Raw genomic sequence first — 15552 nt, forward strand, 5'->3', positions numbered from 1 at the left:
TTTTCTATTGGGTTCAGGTCTGGAGACTGGCTAGGCCACTCCAGGACCTTGAGATGCTTCTTACGGAGCCACTCCTTAGTTGCCCTGGCTGTGTGTTTCGGGTCGTTGTCATGCTGGAAGACCCAGCCACAACCCATCTTCAATGCTCTTACTGAGGGAAGGAGGTTGTTGGCCAAGATCTCGCGATACATGGCCCCATCCATCCTCCCCTCAATACGGTGCAGTCGTCCTGTCCCCTTTGCAGAAAAGCATCCCCAAAGAATGATGTTTCCACCTCCATGCTTCACGGTTGGGATGGTGTTCTTGGGGTTGTACTCATCCTTCTTCTTCCTCCAAACACGGCGAGTGGAGTTTAGACCAAAAGGCTCTATTTTTGTCTCATCAGACCACACGACCTTTTCCCATTCCTCCTCTGGATCATCCATATGGTCATTGGCAAACTTTAGACGGGCCTGGATATGCGCTGGCTTGAGCAGGGGGACCTTGCGTGCGCTGCAGGATTTTAATCCATGACGGCGTAGTGTGTTAATAATGGTTTTCTTTGAGACTGTGGTCCCAGCTCTCTTCAGGTCATTGACCAGGTCCTGCCGTGTAGTCCTGGGCTGATCCCTCACCTTCCTCATGATCATTGATGCCCCACGAGGTGAGATCTTGCATGGAGCCCCAGACCGAGGGTGATTGACCGTCATCTTGAACTTCTTCCATTTTCTAATAATTGTGCCAACAGTTGTTGCCTTCTCACCAAGCTGCTTGCCTATTGTCCTGTAGCCCATCCCAGCCTTGTGCAGGTATACCATTTTATCCCTGATGTCCTTACACAGCTCTCTGGTCTTGGCCATTGTGGAGAGGTTGGAGTCTGTTTGATTGAGTGTGTGGACAGGTGTCTTTTATACAGGTAACGAGTTCAAACAGGTGCAGTTAATACAGGTAATGAGTGTTGAACAGGAGGGCTTCTTAAAGAAAAACTAACAGGTCTGTGAGAGCCGGAATTCTTACTGGTTGGTAGGTGATCAAATACTTATGTCATGCAATAAAATTCCAATAAATTACTTAAAAATCATACAATGTGATTTTCTGGATTTTTGTTTTAGATTCCATCTCTCACAGTTGAAGTGTACCTATGATAAAAATTACAGACCTCTACATGCTTTGTAAGTAGGAAAACCTGCAAAATCGGCATTGTATCAAATACTTGTTCTCCCCACTGTATATGTGTATGGGATAGGACTGTTCCTTCTCACTTCATCTGATCTGACCTCAGGATGAATTCCACGCTCCTCCCTAATCCACAACTGTCCTACTTTATCAGTGACTGAAACCAGACTGTTACCCTTTGCCTCCCTCTTTAGGAGCCATGAGATTTAACAATACCATGTTTTGACAGAATGTAAACTTTCTGCACTTCCTCACTCAGTAACTTTCCATTCACCTAGTTCTTATCCACCCTCCATTTACCCCAACATAATTCCTTATACATAATATAAGTTATATATACTTATATATAAGTTCTAGTTTGGTAACATGAATAAGTACATTTCAAGATAGAACCCAACAATGTGGATCATTGTCACGTTATTTGATATACTGTATACGCTTCAGTAATAAAGAACACCATGGTTGCAATAAAACTTTAAAAAGGTAGTATGTAAATGTGTAGAATGTGTTTGTTTTGGGTCCACGCCGGTAAGTTAACCAACCTTATGTAAATTAGACACAAGGATTTTCTTCTGAATAACTGGTCAAGGCATAGTTCCATTCAGCTTCAGGCAACTTTGATGTAAGGCTTGTAGTGACTTCTTCTATCTGTCACGCCGAACCAGTGCAGCTCAGTGTTGCTTATTCAATGTTCACTAGATCTATTAATGTAATTACACCCAACACAATGTTCAATACATTTTTGTAGAAAAAATCAATTCATTGTGGCTAAGTAATAATGGAGTTCATTGCAACGGCAAGGATGTCTGTGTATAACTGTAAGAAAAAAAATACAGAGACACACAATTACAAAATGATAAATTGTAAGGTAATAAAGTATGTTCTTCATAATCCAAGACAAAATACAGGTTGACTTGTTGGCTACATTCACAGTACACTCTTAAAAAATAACGTCAAACAGATTTGTTTTTAATATAGTGTCTGTACTGAAACACCTCATCCATTACGTAGTGTGGTAAATGAGTTTACACATACAGTTGAAGTCGGAAGTTTACATACACTTAGGTTGGAGTCATTAAAACTCGTTTTTCAACCCCTCCACAAATTTCTTGTTAACAAACTATAGTTTTGGCAAGTCGGTTAGGACATTTACTTTGTGCATGACACAAGTAATTTTTCCAACAATTGTTTACAGACAGATTATTTCACTTATAATTTACTGTATCACAATTCCAGTGGGTCAGACGTTTACATACACTAAATTGACTGTGCCTTTAAACAGCTTGTAAAATTCCAGTAAATGATGTCATGGTTTTAGAAGCTTCTGATAGGCTAATTGACATCATTTGAGTCAATTGGAGGTGTACCTGTGGATGTATTTCAAGGCCTACCTTCAAACTCAGTGCCTCTTTGCTTGACATCATGGGAAAATCAAACAAGTCTGGTTCATCCTTGGGAGCAATTTCCAAATGCCTGAAGGTACCACGTTCATCTGTACAAACAATAGTAAGCAAGTATAAACACCATGGGACCACGCAGCCGTCATACCGCTCAGGAAGGAGACGCGTTCTGTCTCCTAGAGATGAACGTACTTTGGTGCGAAAAGTGCAAATCAATCCCGGAACAACAGCAAAGGACCCTGTGAAGATACTGGAGGAAACAGGTACAAAAGTATCTATATCCACAGTAAAATTAGTCCTATATCGACATAACCTGAAAGGCCGCTCAGCAAGGAAGAAGCCACTGCTCCAAAACCACCATAAAAAAAGCCAGACTACGGTTTGCAACTGCACATGGGGACAAACATCTTACTTTTTGGAGAAATGTCCTCTGGTCTGATTAAACAAAAATAGAACTTTTTGGCCATAATGACCATCGCTATGTTTGGAGGAAAAAGGGGGTCTTACAAGCCGAAGAACACCATCCCAACCGTGAAGCACGGGGGTGGCAGCATCATGCTGTGGGGGTGCTTTGCTGCAGGAGGGACTGGTGCACTTCACAAAATAGATGGCATCATGAGGAAGGAAAATGATGTGGATATATTGAAGCAACATCTCAAGACATCAGTCAGGAAGTTAAAGCTTGGTCGCAAATGGGTCTACAAACCTGACTCAGTTACACCAGCTCTGTCAGGAGGAATGGGCCAAAATTCACCCAACTTATTGTGGGAAGCTTGTGGAAGGCTACCCGAAATGTTTGACCCAAGTTAAACAATTTAAAGGCAATGATACCAAATACTAATTGAGCGTATGTAAACTTCTGACCCACTGGGAATGTGATGAAAGAAATAAAAGCTTAACTAAATCATTCTCTCTACTATTATTCTGACATTTCACATTCTTAAAATAAAGTGGTGATCCTAACTGACCTAAGACAAGGAATTTTTACTAGGATTAAATGTCAGGAATTGTGAAAAACTGAGTTTAAATGTATTTGGCTAAGGTGTATGTAAACTTCTGACTTCAACTGTATTTACCCAATTTCTGAACTGAGTCTTTCTACGCCAGCAAAGATTCTGGTCATTGACTACAATTACTCTTTCATCATGCAGTACACGTTTGCTCTGCAAAGTAAGATGCAGTGCAATGTTGTTTATCTGGAGTTGAGTATTGAACTAAGCCAAGCATCATTCATAACATACAAAACAAACATACTGTAGCTACATACCATACAAATACACTGAGTTTACAAAACATTAAGGCTCTTTGCTTTCACAGTTATCATATCAAAGTTATCATAAACCAAACATCTGGAGTAATTTCTCTTAGCTTCTATTTAAAATTCCATTGAACAGTATTTGGTGTGTGTGTGTGTGTGTGTGTGTGATAATAGGGGCTATGAAAACACACACACCCCAATTATTTACATTCACAATTAATAGTCATTAATTCATCCTGAAACCAAATGCCAGAATTAAACTCCAATAAGACAGCGCAAACACATATTTTTAAGTAATGACACTTTTATAGCAAAATAGTACACATTGTACAGCATGTAGTAGTAATGTTGAGATATGTCCTTAAGAAAAGAAAGAGTTTCATTGTTCAATTTGGAATAGATTATATCATATTATAAATATACACAGACAAGATCCGAACACACACTGACAACCTCAACATGCAAATCAATTTAAAATAGGATTCAAAACAAGTTATAGAGCTGCGCACTAGTGAGCAGACAATGTGTCTTCTAAAGGCGTTTTCCCCGACATTCGCGGAGATCGCATTCATGGTAAATGCTAGCATGTCGGCTCAAGTGTAAATTACCTTTGAAAGTCCATTATATTGCGCTGATCTAACGTACCTTGGATTGAATCCTGGCCTCAGTCATGAATAAGTCCCCAAACACACAGCCATGGACAGAGGCTTGCATGAACCTTCCAAATTATATCTCCGCAAGATTCACAATATAGAAAACATTTACACCGATGGAGGAAAACATGCTGACAATACATTTGTCCATGACTCCACACATACACGCACGCACACATGCACGCACACACACCAAGACTGATAGTGTCTGAGTGACTATAACTCTTCCTTGGTGCTCTTGTTTAGTCCGTGTGGGGTTGTTGACTTCGATTCGTCCTTTAGCCACCTGTTGAAGACGGCGACGGGGTCGATGTTCCAGTGTTTGTGGAAGGAGATGGGCACCTGGTGGGCTAGGAAGTCTCTGGAGTAGTCTTCAGGTCGAGCCTGGAGGGACAGAACAATTATTTAAATGCTAATATCGAGGATATTGACTTGCATTGGTTTTGTGTCACCAATGCTAAAAAGTTAGCATTTGGAGATAGTGGCTAGTAAACAAAACCAAAGCATGGATTGCTCTCTTAGCTTGTCCATAGACTGCTTACAGGGCAAGGAAACCAATATGCCATTTTGTAATTTGGGTGAACTATTCCTTCCATTACCGTCAGCCACCGGAGACTGCACTCCAGATAGCTACTTTTAGACAGGGCTGTTAAATACACTGGTACAATCAGAGAACCAGTCCCCTAGGGGCTGAGGAGAATGTATGGAGGAAACTAAGGAGGGATATCAAAGACTAGTATCTTTGTTACCTGAGCCTTGCTACAACAACTATTGTTGAACTGTGAAATTGACGTACTGTGTAAATGTTGGTATTATTAGGTAAGAATAATGGGTAAAGAGTATTAGGTCTTAGGTAACTTATTCGAAAAGGGTAATGGGTTAGGGTAATTGGTATGAGGTAAGGGTAATGGATAAAAAGGCATAAGGTAATGGCTCTCTCTCACAGTGCGTTTTTTGATCTTCCAAACTTTGTTATGTCGTGCAGTGGATGTGCTCCACTGTACGACATAACAGCTAATACATCTTGAAGATTTGCTATCTGAAGGGTGTTCTCACTTTACCACTTCTATAAATGAAGTTCAATTTGCTTTGATTTGAATTTGTCATTCAAAATAGCAGAAAGTGCTTATTTGTCAAATCTGCCATAATCTGTGTTCTAGTATGCCTACAATGTGGTTAATAAAATCGGATTTGGATATTTTCACTCCATAATACTTAGAAATTGTCATTTTGCGTGTAGAAAATGTTAGATAACACGCTGTGTAGAAAGATGAACCAATTGCTTCATCTTTTCTACAGTGCATGCCAGCATGCAGCGTTCCTATTGCCGTGGAATCTTCACACAGCACGAAAAGTGCAGAGCTACGACAGGAAATTCTGACATGCTAGACGATTTAGTGCTGTCGGGAGATCACAAGTGCAGTAATTCGGCTATTGTTGACCCTGCCACACTGAGCGACTCCGGAGCTCCCATTTTTCGTGCACGAAAATAACGATCATGAAAATAGTATGTGACACATGAATTGTGCCAATAAAATTCCAAACTGTGGGTTCCTGGCATAAGGGTAATGGGTAAGGCCAGTGTATTACCTGGTGGAAGAGGGAGCTATGTGTGACAGGGAGCCCCAGAGCGTTGAGACACATCCCCAGCACCATGTCATCAGGGGCATCATTACTGTAACACTTGCAGTCACTGGCCAGGAGCCTCACCACCGCGGCCCTACTGAACACCATCCTGACAGGACACAACACAAGCACACACACCAACACACATTAAAGTGCGACCCTTCGCATAGTAGTCTGGTTAATTTCATATGTACTGTACACACACATCCCACAAATAAGAATGAATGGCCTGATTGCAACGAAGATGCGGAACCTAAGTGTTACCTGCAGGTTACGGCTGGATCTCTTAACACGCTACTAAATGGGAAATTACACGGAGCTCCGAGCTAAAATAACTCTGGTTGCAACGAAAAAACGGTTCAATAAAACTACTAGACCAGCTGATCTGACATCAAGAATGTGAAATATTACAACTGAAATAAAATGATTAGACTGGAAATGTAGCCCATGTCAATTACGATGATTATAACTTTGCGAAAATGAATAACAGCCTCAAGTCTTCTTGGGTATGACGCTACAAGCTTGGCACACCTGTATTCGGGGAGTTTCTCCCATTTCTCTCTGCAGATCCTCTCAAGCTATGTCAGGATGGATGGGGAGCATCGCTGCACAGCTATTTTCACATCTCTCCAGAGATGTTCGATCAGGTTCAAGTCCGGGCTCTGGCTGGGCCACTCAAGGACATTCAGAGACTTGTCCCGAAGCCACTCCTGCGTTGTCTTGGCTGTGTGCTTAGGGTCGTTGTCCTGTTGGAAGGTAAACCTTCGCCTCAGTCTGAGGTCCTGAGCACTCTGGAGCAGGTTTTCATCAAGGATTTCTCTGTACTTTGCTCCGTTCATCTTTCCCGAGATCCTGACTAGTCTCCCAGCCCCTGCCGCTGAAAAACATCCCCACAGCATGATGCTGCCACCACCATGCTTCACCATAGGGATGGTGCCAGGTTTCTTCCAGATGTGACGCTTGGTATTCAGGCCAAAGAGTTCAATCTTGGTTTCATCAGACCAGAGAATCTTGTTTCTCATGGTCTGAGAGTTATTTAGGTGCCTTTTGGCAAACTCCAAGCGGGCTGTCATGTGCCCTTTACTGAGGATTGGCTTCCATCTGGCCACTCTACCATAAAGGCTTGATTGGTGGAGTGCTGCTGAGATGGTTGTCCTTCTGGAAGGTTCTCCCATCTCCACAGAGGAACTCTGGAGCTCTGCCAGAGTGACCATCGGGTTCTTGGTCAACTCCCTGACCAAGGCCCTTCTCCCCCGATTGCTCAGTTTGGCCGGGCGGCCAGCTCTAGAAAGAGTCTTGGTGGTTCCGAATTTCTTCCATTTAAGAATGATGGAGGCCACTGTGTTCTTGGGGACCTTCAATCGTGCAGAAATGTTTTGGTACCCTTCCCCAGATCTGTGCCTCGACACAATTGAATTTACCACAGGTGGACTCCAATCAAGTTGTCGAAACATCTTAAGGATGATCAATGGAAACAGGATGAACCTGAGCTCAATTTCGAATCTCATAGCAAAGGGTCCGAATACTTATGTAAATAAGGTATATGTTTTTTAGTTTTTTTTAATACATTTGCACACACAAAAAAAACGGTTTTGCTTTGTCATTATGGGGTTTTGTGTGTATATTGAGGAGGATTTTGTTTTAATGTAATCCATTTTAGAATAAGGCTGTAACGTAACAAAATGTGGAAAAAGTCAAGGGGTCTGAATACTTTCCGAAGGCACTATATAAAGCCTGGATTGCGTATGCCATGTATTGGCCAATGCACTGTATAAGATTTCCTAAGCCTGTGTTAACCTCAGACCTTATTTTCGGCATTTATCCCAAAACCCTACTATTTTCCCATTCATTTTCCCCTTATGAAAGGCTGAACGAACCAGAACTCATTTCCGGGTTTTAGGACAAGCTAGCAAGCTCTGTAGGCTAATTATGTTTATTTTACAACAGACTTGTAACTTATCTTAAACTATACTGAACAAAAATATAAATGCAACATGTAAAGTTTTGGTCCAATGTTTCATGAGCTGAAATAAAAGATCCCAGAAATGTTCCATAAGCACAAAAAGCTTATTTATCTCAAATTTTGTGCACAAATTTGTTTACATCCCTGTTAGTGAGCATTTCTCCTTTGCCAAGATAATCCATCCACCTGACAGGTGTGGCATATCAAGAAGCTGATTAAACAGCATGATCATTACACAGGTGCACCTTGTACTGGGGACAATAAAAGGCCACTCTAAAATGTGCAGTTTTGTCACACAACACAATGCCACAGATGTCTCAAGTTTTGAGGGCGTGTACAATTGGCATGCTGACTGCAGGAATGTCCACCAGAGCTGTTGCCAGATAATTTAATGTTCTTTTCTCTACCATATGCCGCCTCCAATGTCATTTTTGAGAATTTGGCAGTATGTCCAACAAGCCTCACAACCGCAGACCACGTGTATCCACGCCAGCCCAGGACCTCCACATCCGGCTTCTTCATCTGAAACTAGCCACCCGGACAGCTGATGAAACTGAGGAGTATTTCTGTCTGTAATAAAGCCCTTTTGTGGGGAAAAACTCATTCTCATTGGCTGGACCTGGCTCCCAAGTGGGTGGGCCTGGCTCCCAAGTCAGTCATGTGAAATCCATAGATTACTGCCTAATTAATTTATTTCAATTGATTGATTTCCTCATTGTCACGCCCTGACTCATGGGACTCTTGTATGTTGAGTCAGGGTGTGGAGTTCTATGTTGTATTTTCTATGTTCTCAGTCTAGGTGTTGTATTTCTATGTTTGGCCTGGTGTGATTCCCAATCAGAGACAGCTGTCGCTCGTTGTCTCTGATTGGGGATCATACTTAGGCAGCCTGTGTGCATTCAGTTGTTGTGGGATCTTGTTCCTTGTTAGAGGCTTGTATTGTGTTTAGCCTTAGGACTTCACGTTTCGTTTGTTGTTTTGTTCGTGTGTTTATCTGTGAAATAAACATGTATGCCTTTCACGCTGCGCCTTGGTCTGACCCGTCCTTAAACGAACGTGCCACCTATATGAACTTTAACTCAGTAAAGTCATTGAAATTGTTGCATGTTGCGTTTATATTTTTATTCAGTATAAATACAGAGCACAAAATCAAAAAGACAGTTCAAACTTAATTTATCCAACGAAAATGCCTCAACAAAATGAATCAAAACACTGCATATTTAAAGAACTGGTTTAGATTCTTAAATAGGCCTACAATAATAAGAATAATGATACACAATAATGATAAATTATCATAAATACAAAAATAAATAAATAAATGTTAGAAAATTGCATCGAACCTGAATAGCGAGTTGCACAGTCCAATGCCAATGTTCTTCTCACCTTTGTCCATTCCCCTTGTCGACTTCTTTTCACAATAATCTTTCTCCTCTATCTTCCGTTTTACTTCAGTGAAAAAGGCCTCCATCTGTGCAATCAAGAGTAGCCTATAGGCCAAGGCTCCTCTTGCTCTCTCTCCTCAGCAGCAGGCGCACGTGAGGTGAGCGGCAGGAACCAGTTTCAGCTGGACATGAGCTATACGTTTTATTGAGTTGCAGTTGGCTGACACAGACAACAAGCTTGCGCAGTTCTCATCACCTCACACATTAAATTATCAGAGGGCAGGTCCAATCAGGTCCAGTCGGTAAATCTGTTTTAATTGCACATACCGAGACACGTGGCAGTTACATCAGACCTGACCCAGATCTGAGACAAAAGTGAGAATTTAGGACCTGGATCCGCTCGGGTCCTTGGTCGGGTCTGTTGGAGCCATGAAGACCTCGAGTTGGGGGTCCTTGAAGACCACTGCTCTAAAGTACAGCCTCTGTCTCAATTAACATCAATTGCTGCATCCAAAATGTCTGTGTCAGAGATGTTAGCTGAGTTCCAAAAGGCACCCTATGACCAGGGCCAAAAGTAGTGTAGGGAATAGGTTGCCTTTTGGGATGTTGTAAGGGACTCACCCCCCTCCTCCGGTGATGTAGCTGTAGCCTCCCTGGCTCAGCCCGTAGCCGTATCTCTCCCCTAGACACACCGGTTCAGAGGGGTCGTAACAGCTCAGCAGCATCTGCAGTCTGGGCAGGCTGGGGAGGGCACACACTCATCAGGTACATGTGCAAACAAACACACGTCGACTGCAAACAAACACACGTGTGCATGCATGCACCATTCACGCATGCACACAAACAATGCACACACACACTCACACAATACACACACACGGGTACAACAGGTAGGATATTCCTAATCAAAAAACCCCAATTAAATTCTGACGCCGCTGCTCTCTACATCCGGTAACTTCCGCACTAAATACAAAATTATCAGTTTGCTGACTTTGCCCTCAAGAGGCAGTCTTGAAGAGCTCTTTCAACTTTTTTATTTGACAGCTTTTTCACTGCATCAGGGGTTTTGGCATAAGTGAATACACACATTTTGGAGGAACTATCACTCAAACACACCATCAGCCTTAGTGTCTGTGTGTGTGTGTGCGTGTGTACGTGTGTGTGTGTGTACGTGTCTGTGTCTGTGTACTGACAGCTTTACCTGATGAGTGTGTCATCATCCACCACCAGCAGCCAGCTCGTCTTTGGCACCGCATCGCTGACATACCTCTCCAAGATGGCAAACGTCTTCCCACAATGACCTGCAGAACAAAACACATAGAGTACAGTTAATTTTTCTGTAGGACGCAAGGTTGCCCATCATTTGACAGGACATTAAAGGGCTGAATCTTAATTTGAGAACTAGAACTAGAATTTGAGAACTAGAGCTCCCATTGACATCAATGCACAACTCAAAATATGTTTTTGTTCACATGGAGATAGGATTAGGATTGACTGTGGGATATAGCAAGGTTGGTTGTCGGTAACCACATAATGACTTAGTTGACGGATTTATTACGATGTCCAATAACTTGTTGGAGACAGACTTTACAGACCAAATGTATTTCAGCGACACGGTCCAGAGAAGCTCTCAGGAATCCTTAAGGAGACAGCAAATCAATGAGGCTTTATGCCCTTTCAGACTAGAATTAGATTTAATTGAAAAATCTTAATCCACCAAAAGAAGACAGAGATTCAACAACAGAATAATGGGGAGAATAATTTACATTTACATATTTACATTTTAGTCATTTAGCAGACGCTCTTATCCAGAGCGACTTACAGTTAGTGAATACATATATATATATATATTTTTTATACTGGCCCCCCGTGGGAATCAAACCCACAACCCTGGCGTTGCAAACGCCATGCTCTATCAACTGAGCTACATCCCTGCCGGCCATTCCCTCCCCTACCCTGGACGACGCTGGGCCAATTGTGCGCCGCCCATGAAGACAAAGGAGGAAGAGAGAAAGAAAGAAAGAGGAGATTTGAGTGGAGAGTAGCGACAATGGAGGATGGAGGGAGTGACTCATCAGGAGAAAAAAAACAGAAAGTGACAATGAAGCTAGCTGGGGTCTGACTTACTGCTCTAATAATACCCACCGGCTCAAGCTTCGTCATAAATGGGACCCTACTCCCTTTATAGTGCACTAATTCTGTCCAGGGCCTGTAGGGCAGTGCACTACAGTGGGGAAAAAAAGTATTTAGTCAGCCACCAATGGTGCAAGTTCTCCCACTTAAAAAGATTAGAGAGGCCTGTAATTTTCATCATAGGTACACGTCAACTATGCCAGACAAATTGAGATTTTTTTTCTCCAGAAAATCACATTGTAGGATTTTTTATGAATTTCTTTGCAAATTATAGTGGAAAATAAGTATTTGGTCACCTACAAACAAGCAAGATTTCTGGCTCTCACAGACCTGTAACTTCTTCTTTAAGAGGCTCCTCTGTCCTCCACTCGTTACCTGTATTAATGGCACCTGTTTGAACTTGTTATCAGTATAAAAGACACCTGTCCACAACCTCAAACAGTCACACTCCAAACTCCACTATGGCCAAGACCAAAGAGCTGTCAAAGGACACCAGAAACAAAATTGTAGACCTGCACCAGGCTGGGAAGACTGAATCTGCAATAGGTAAGCAGCTTGGTTTGAAGAAATCAACTGTGGGAGCAATTATTAGGAAATGGAAGACATACAAGACCACTGATAATCTCCCTCGATCTGGGGCTCCACGCAAGATCTCACCCTGTGGGGTCAAAATGATCACAAGAACGGTGAGCAAAAATCCCAGAACCACACGGGGGGACCTAGTGAATGACCTGCAGAGAGCTGGGACCAAAGTAACAAAGCCTACCATCAGTAACACACTACGCCGCCAGGGACTCAAATCCTGCAGTGCCAGACGTGTCCCCCTGCTTAAGCCAGTACATGTCCAGGCCCGTCTGAAGTTTGCTAGAGTGCATTTGGATGATCCAGAAGAGGATTGGGAGAATGTCATATGGTCAGATGAAACCAAAATATAACTTTTTGGTAAAAACTCAACTCGTCGTGTTTGGAGGACAAAGAATGCTGAGTTGCATCCAAAGAACACCATACCTACTGTGAAGCATGGGGGTGAAAACATCATGCTTTGGGGCTGTTTTTCTGCAAAGGGACCAGGACGACTGATCCGTGTAAAGGAAAGAATGAATGGGGCCATGTATCGTAAGATTTTGAGTGAAAACCTCCTTCCATCAGCAAGGGCATTGAAGTTGACTGGCTGGGTCTTTCAGCATGACAATGATCCCAAACACACCACCCGGGCAACGAAGGAGTGGCTTCGTAAGAAGCATTTCAAGGTCCTGGAGTGGCCTAGCCAGTCTCCAGATCTCAACCCCATAGAAAATCTTTGGAGGGAGTTGAAAGTATGTGTTGCCCAGCGACAGCCCCAAAACATCACTGCTCTAGAGGAGATCTGCATGGAGGAATGGGCCAAAATACCAGCAACAGTGTGTGAAAACCTTGTGAAGACTTACAGAAAACGTTTGACCTGTGTCATTGCCAACAAAGGGTATATAACAAAGTATTGAGAAACTTTTGTAGGTGACCAAATACTTATTTTCCACCATAATTTGCAAATAAATTCATAAAAAATCCTACAATGTGATTTTCAGGATTTTTTTTCTCTCATTTTGTCTGTCATAGTTGATGTGTACCTATGATGAAAATTACAGGCCTCTCTCATCTTTTTAAGTGGGAGATCTTGCACAATTGGTGGCTGACTAAATACTTTTTCCCCCCACTGTATATAGGGAGTAGGGTGCCATTTGGGACGCAGCCTCTACTGCTCCTGTAACAACTAGACCTGGATATGAGAGGGCCTGATGGGGCCAGGCGGAACAGAAGCCCACTCCACCACAAATGGCAAGAATCCAGTGAAATAATGTCGCCCATCGCCATCGGAATCCCCCGTCTGTCCCTCTCTCCCAGCCACTGGGACTGAGAGACACGTGGAATTCCCCGTAGCAAAGCAACACTATCACAGAGAATACACCTAATACCCTAATACTTAATTTAACAGACACCTCGCGGTGCTCTCATTCTCTCCTCGTCTCTCTCTGTAGCACCCTTTTCTCGTTCCCTCTCTTTTTTCCTCATTGATTGACCTTAATGTTTTAAAGTAATGATGGGACTGTCATTTCTCTTTGCTTATTTGAGTTGTTCTTGCCATAATATGGACTTGGTCTTTTAACAAATAGGGCTATCTTCTGTATACCACCCCTACCTTGTCACAACACAACTGATTGGCTCAAACGCATTAAGAAGGAAAGAAATTCCACAAATTAACTTTTAAAAAGGCACACCTGTTAATTGAAATGCATTCCAGGTGACTACCTCATGAAGCTGGTTGAGAGAATGCCAAGAGTGTGCCAAGCTGTCAAAGGGTGGCTATTTGAAGAATCTCAAATATAAAATATATTTTGATTTGTATAACACTTTTTTGGTTACTACATGATTCCATATGTGTTTTTTCATAGTTTTGATGTCTTCATTATTAAACAACAATGTAGAAAATAGTACAAATAAAGAAAAATCCTTGACTGAATAGGTGTGTCCAAACTTTTGACTGGTGCTGTGTGTGATATATATATATATATATATCTCATAACACTGAAGCAGCGAACTTTGTGAAGACCAATACTTGTGTCATTCTCAAAACCTTTGACCACGACTGTATATATATATATATACATACACAGTGAGGGAAAAAAGTATTTGATCCCCTGCTGATTTTGTACGTTTGCCCACTGACAAAGACATGATCAGTCTATAATTTTAATGGTAGGTTTATTTGAACAGTGAGAGACAGAATAACAACAACAAAATCCAGAAAAACGCATGTCAAAAATGATATAAATTGATTTGCATTTTAATGAGGGAAATAAGTATTTGACCCCCTCCCAATCAGAAAGATTTCTGGCTCCCAGGTGTCTTTTATACAGGTAACGAGCTGAGATTAGGAGCACACTCTTAAAGGGAGTGCTCCTAATCTCAGCTTGTTACCTGTATAAAAGACACCTGTCCACAGAAGCAATCAATCAGATTCTAAACTCTCCACCATGGCCAAGACCAAAGAGCTCTCCAAGGATGTCAGGGTCAAGATTGTAGACCTACACAAGGCTGGAATGGGCTACAAGACCATCGCCAAGCAGCTTGGTGAGAAGGTGACAACAGTTGGTGCGATTATTCGCAAATGGAAGAAACACAAAAGAACTGTCAATCTCCCTCGGCCTGGGGCTCCATGCAAGATCTCACCTCGTGGAGTTGCAATGATCATGAGAACGGTGAGGAATCAGCCCAGAACTACACGGGAGGAACTTGTCAATGATCTCAAGGCAGCTGGGACCATAGTCACCAAGAAAACAATTGGTAACACACTACGCCGTGAAGGACTGAAATCCTGCAGTGCCCGCAAGGTCCCCCTGCTCAAGAAAGCACATATACAGGGCCGTCTGAAGTTTGCCAATGAACATCTGAATGATTCAGAGGAGAACTGGGTGAAAGTGTTGTGGTCAGATGAGACCAAAATCGTGCTCTTTGGCATCAACTCAACTCGCCGTGTTTGGAGGAGGAGGAATGCTGTCTATGACCCCAAGAACACCATCCCCACCGTCAAACATGGAGGTGGAAACATTATGCTTTGGGGGTGTTTTTCTGCTAAGGGGACAGGACAACTTCACTGCATCAAAGAGACGATGGACGGGGCCATGTACCGTCAAATCTTGGGTGAGAACCTCCTTCCCGCAGCCAGGGCATTGAAAATGGGTCGTGGATGGGTATTCCAGCATGACAATGACCCAAAACACACAGCCAAGGCAACAAAGGAGTGGCTCAAGAAGAAGCATATTAAGGTCCTGGAGTGGCCTAGCCAGTCTCCAGACCTTAATCCCATAGAAAATCTGTGGAGGGAGCTGAAGGTTCGAGTTGCCAAATGTCAGCCTCGAAACCTTAATGACTTGGAGAAGATCTGCAAAGAGGAGTGGAACAAAATCCCTCCTGAGATGTGTGCAAACCTGGTGGCCAACGTCAA

General features: G+C 42.6%; 1 protein-coding gene across 2 annotated transcripts in view; it reads right to left on the minus strand.

Moving 5' to 3' along the window:
• Positions 1-4099: 4099 nt before the first annotated feature.
• Positions 4100-15552, minus strand: part of b3glcta (beta 3-glucosyltransferase a) — a 133023-nt gene continuing 121570 nt past the window's right edge. For both annotated transcript variants that reach the window (XM_084148132.1, XM_084148133.1), the window contains exons 13-16: positions 10639-10738; positions 10059-10178; positions 6057-6201; positions 4100-4850 (exon numbers count right to left, since the gene is read on the minus strand). In XM_084148132.1, coding sequence (XP_084004258.1) covers positions 4683-4850; positions 6057-6201; positions 10059-10178; positions 10639-10738 — 533 coding nt within the window. In that variant the 3' untranslated portion in view covers positions 4100-4682. The remainder of the gene's footprint in view (positions 4851-6056; positions 6202-10058; positions 10179-10638; positions 10739-15552) is intronic.

This window comes from Coregonus lavaretus, assembly GCF_964263955.1.
Source record: "Coregonus lavaretus genome assembly, chromosome: 30".
Taxonomy (NCBI): Eukaryota; Metazoa; Chordata; class Actinopteri; order Salmoniformes; family Salmonidae; genus Coregonus; species Coregonus lavaretus.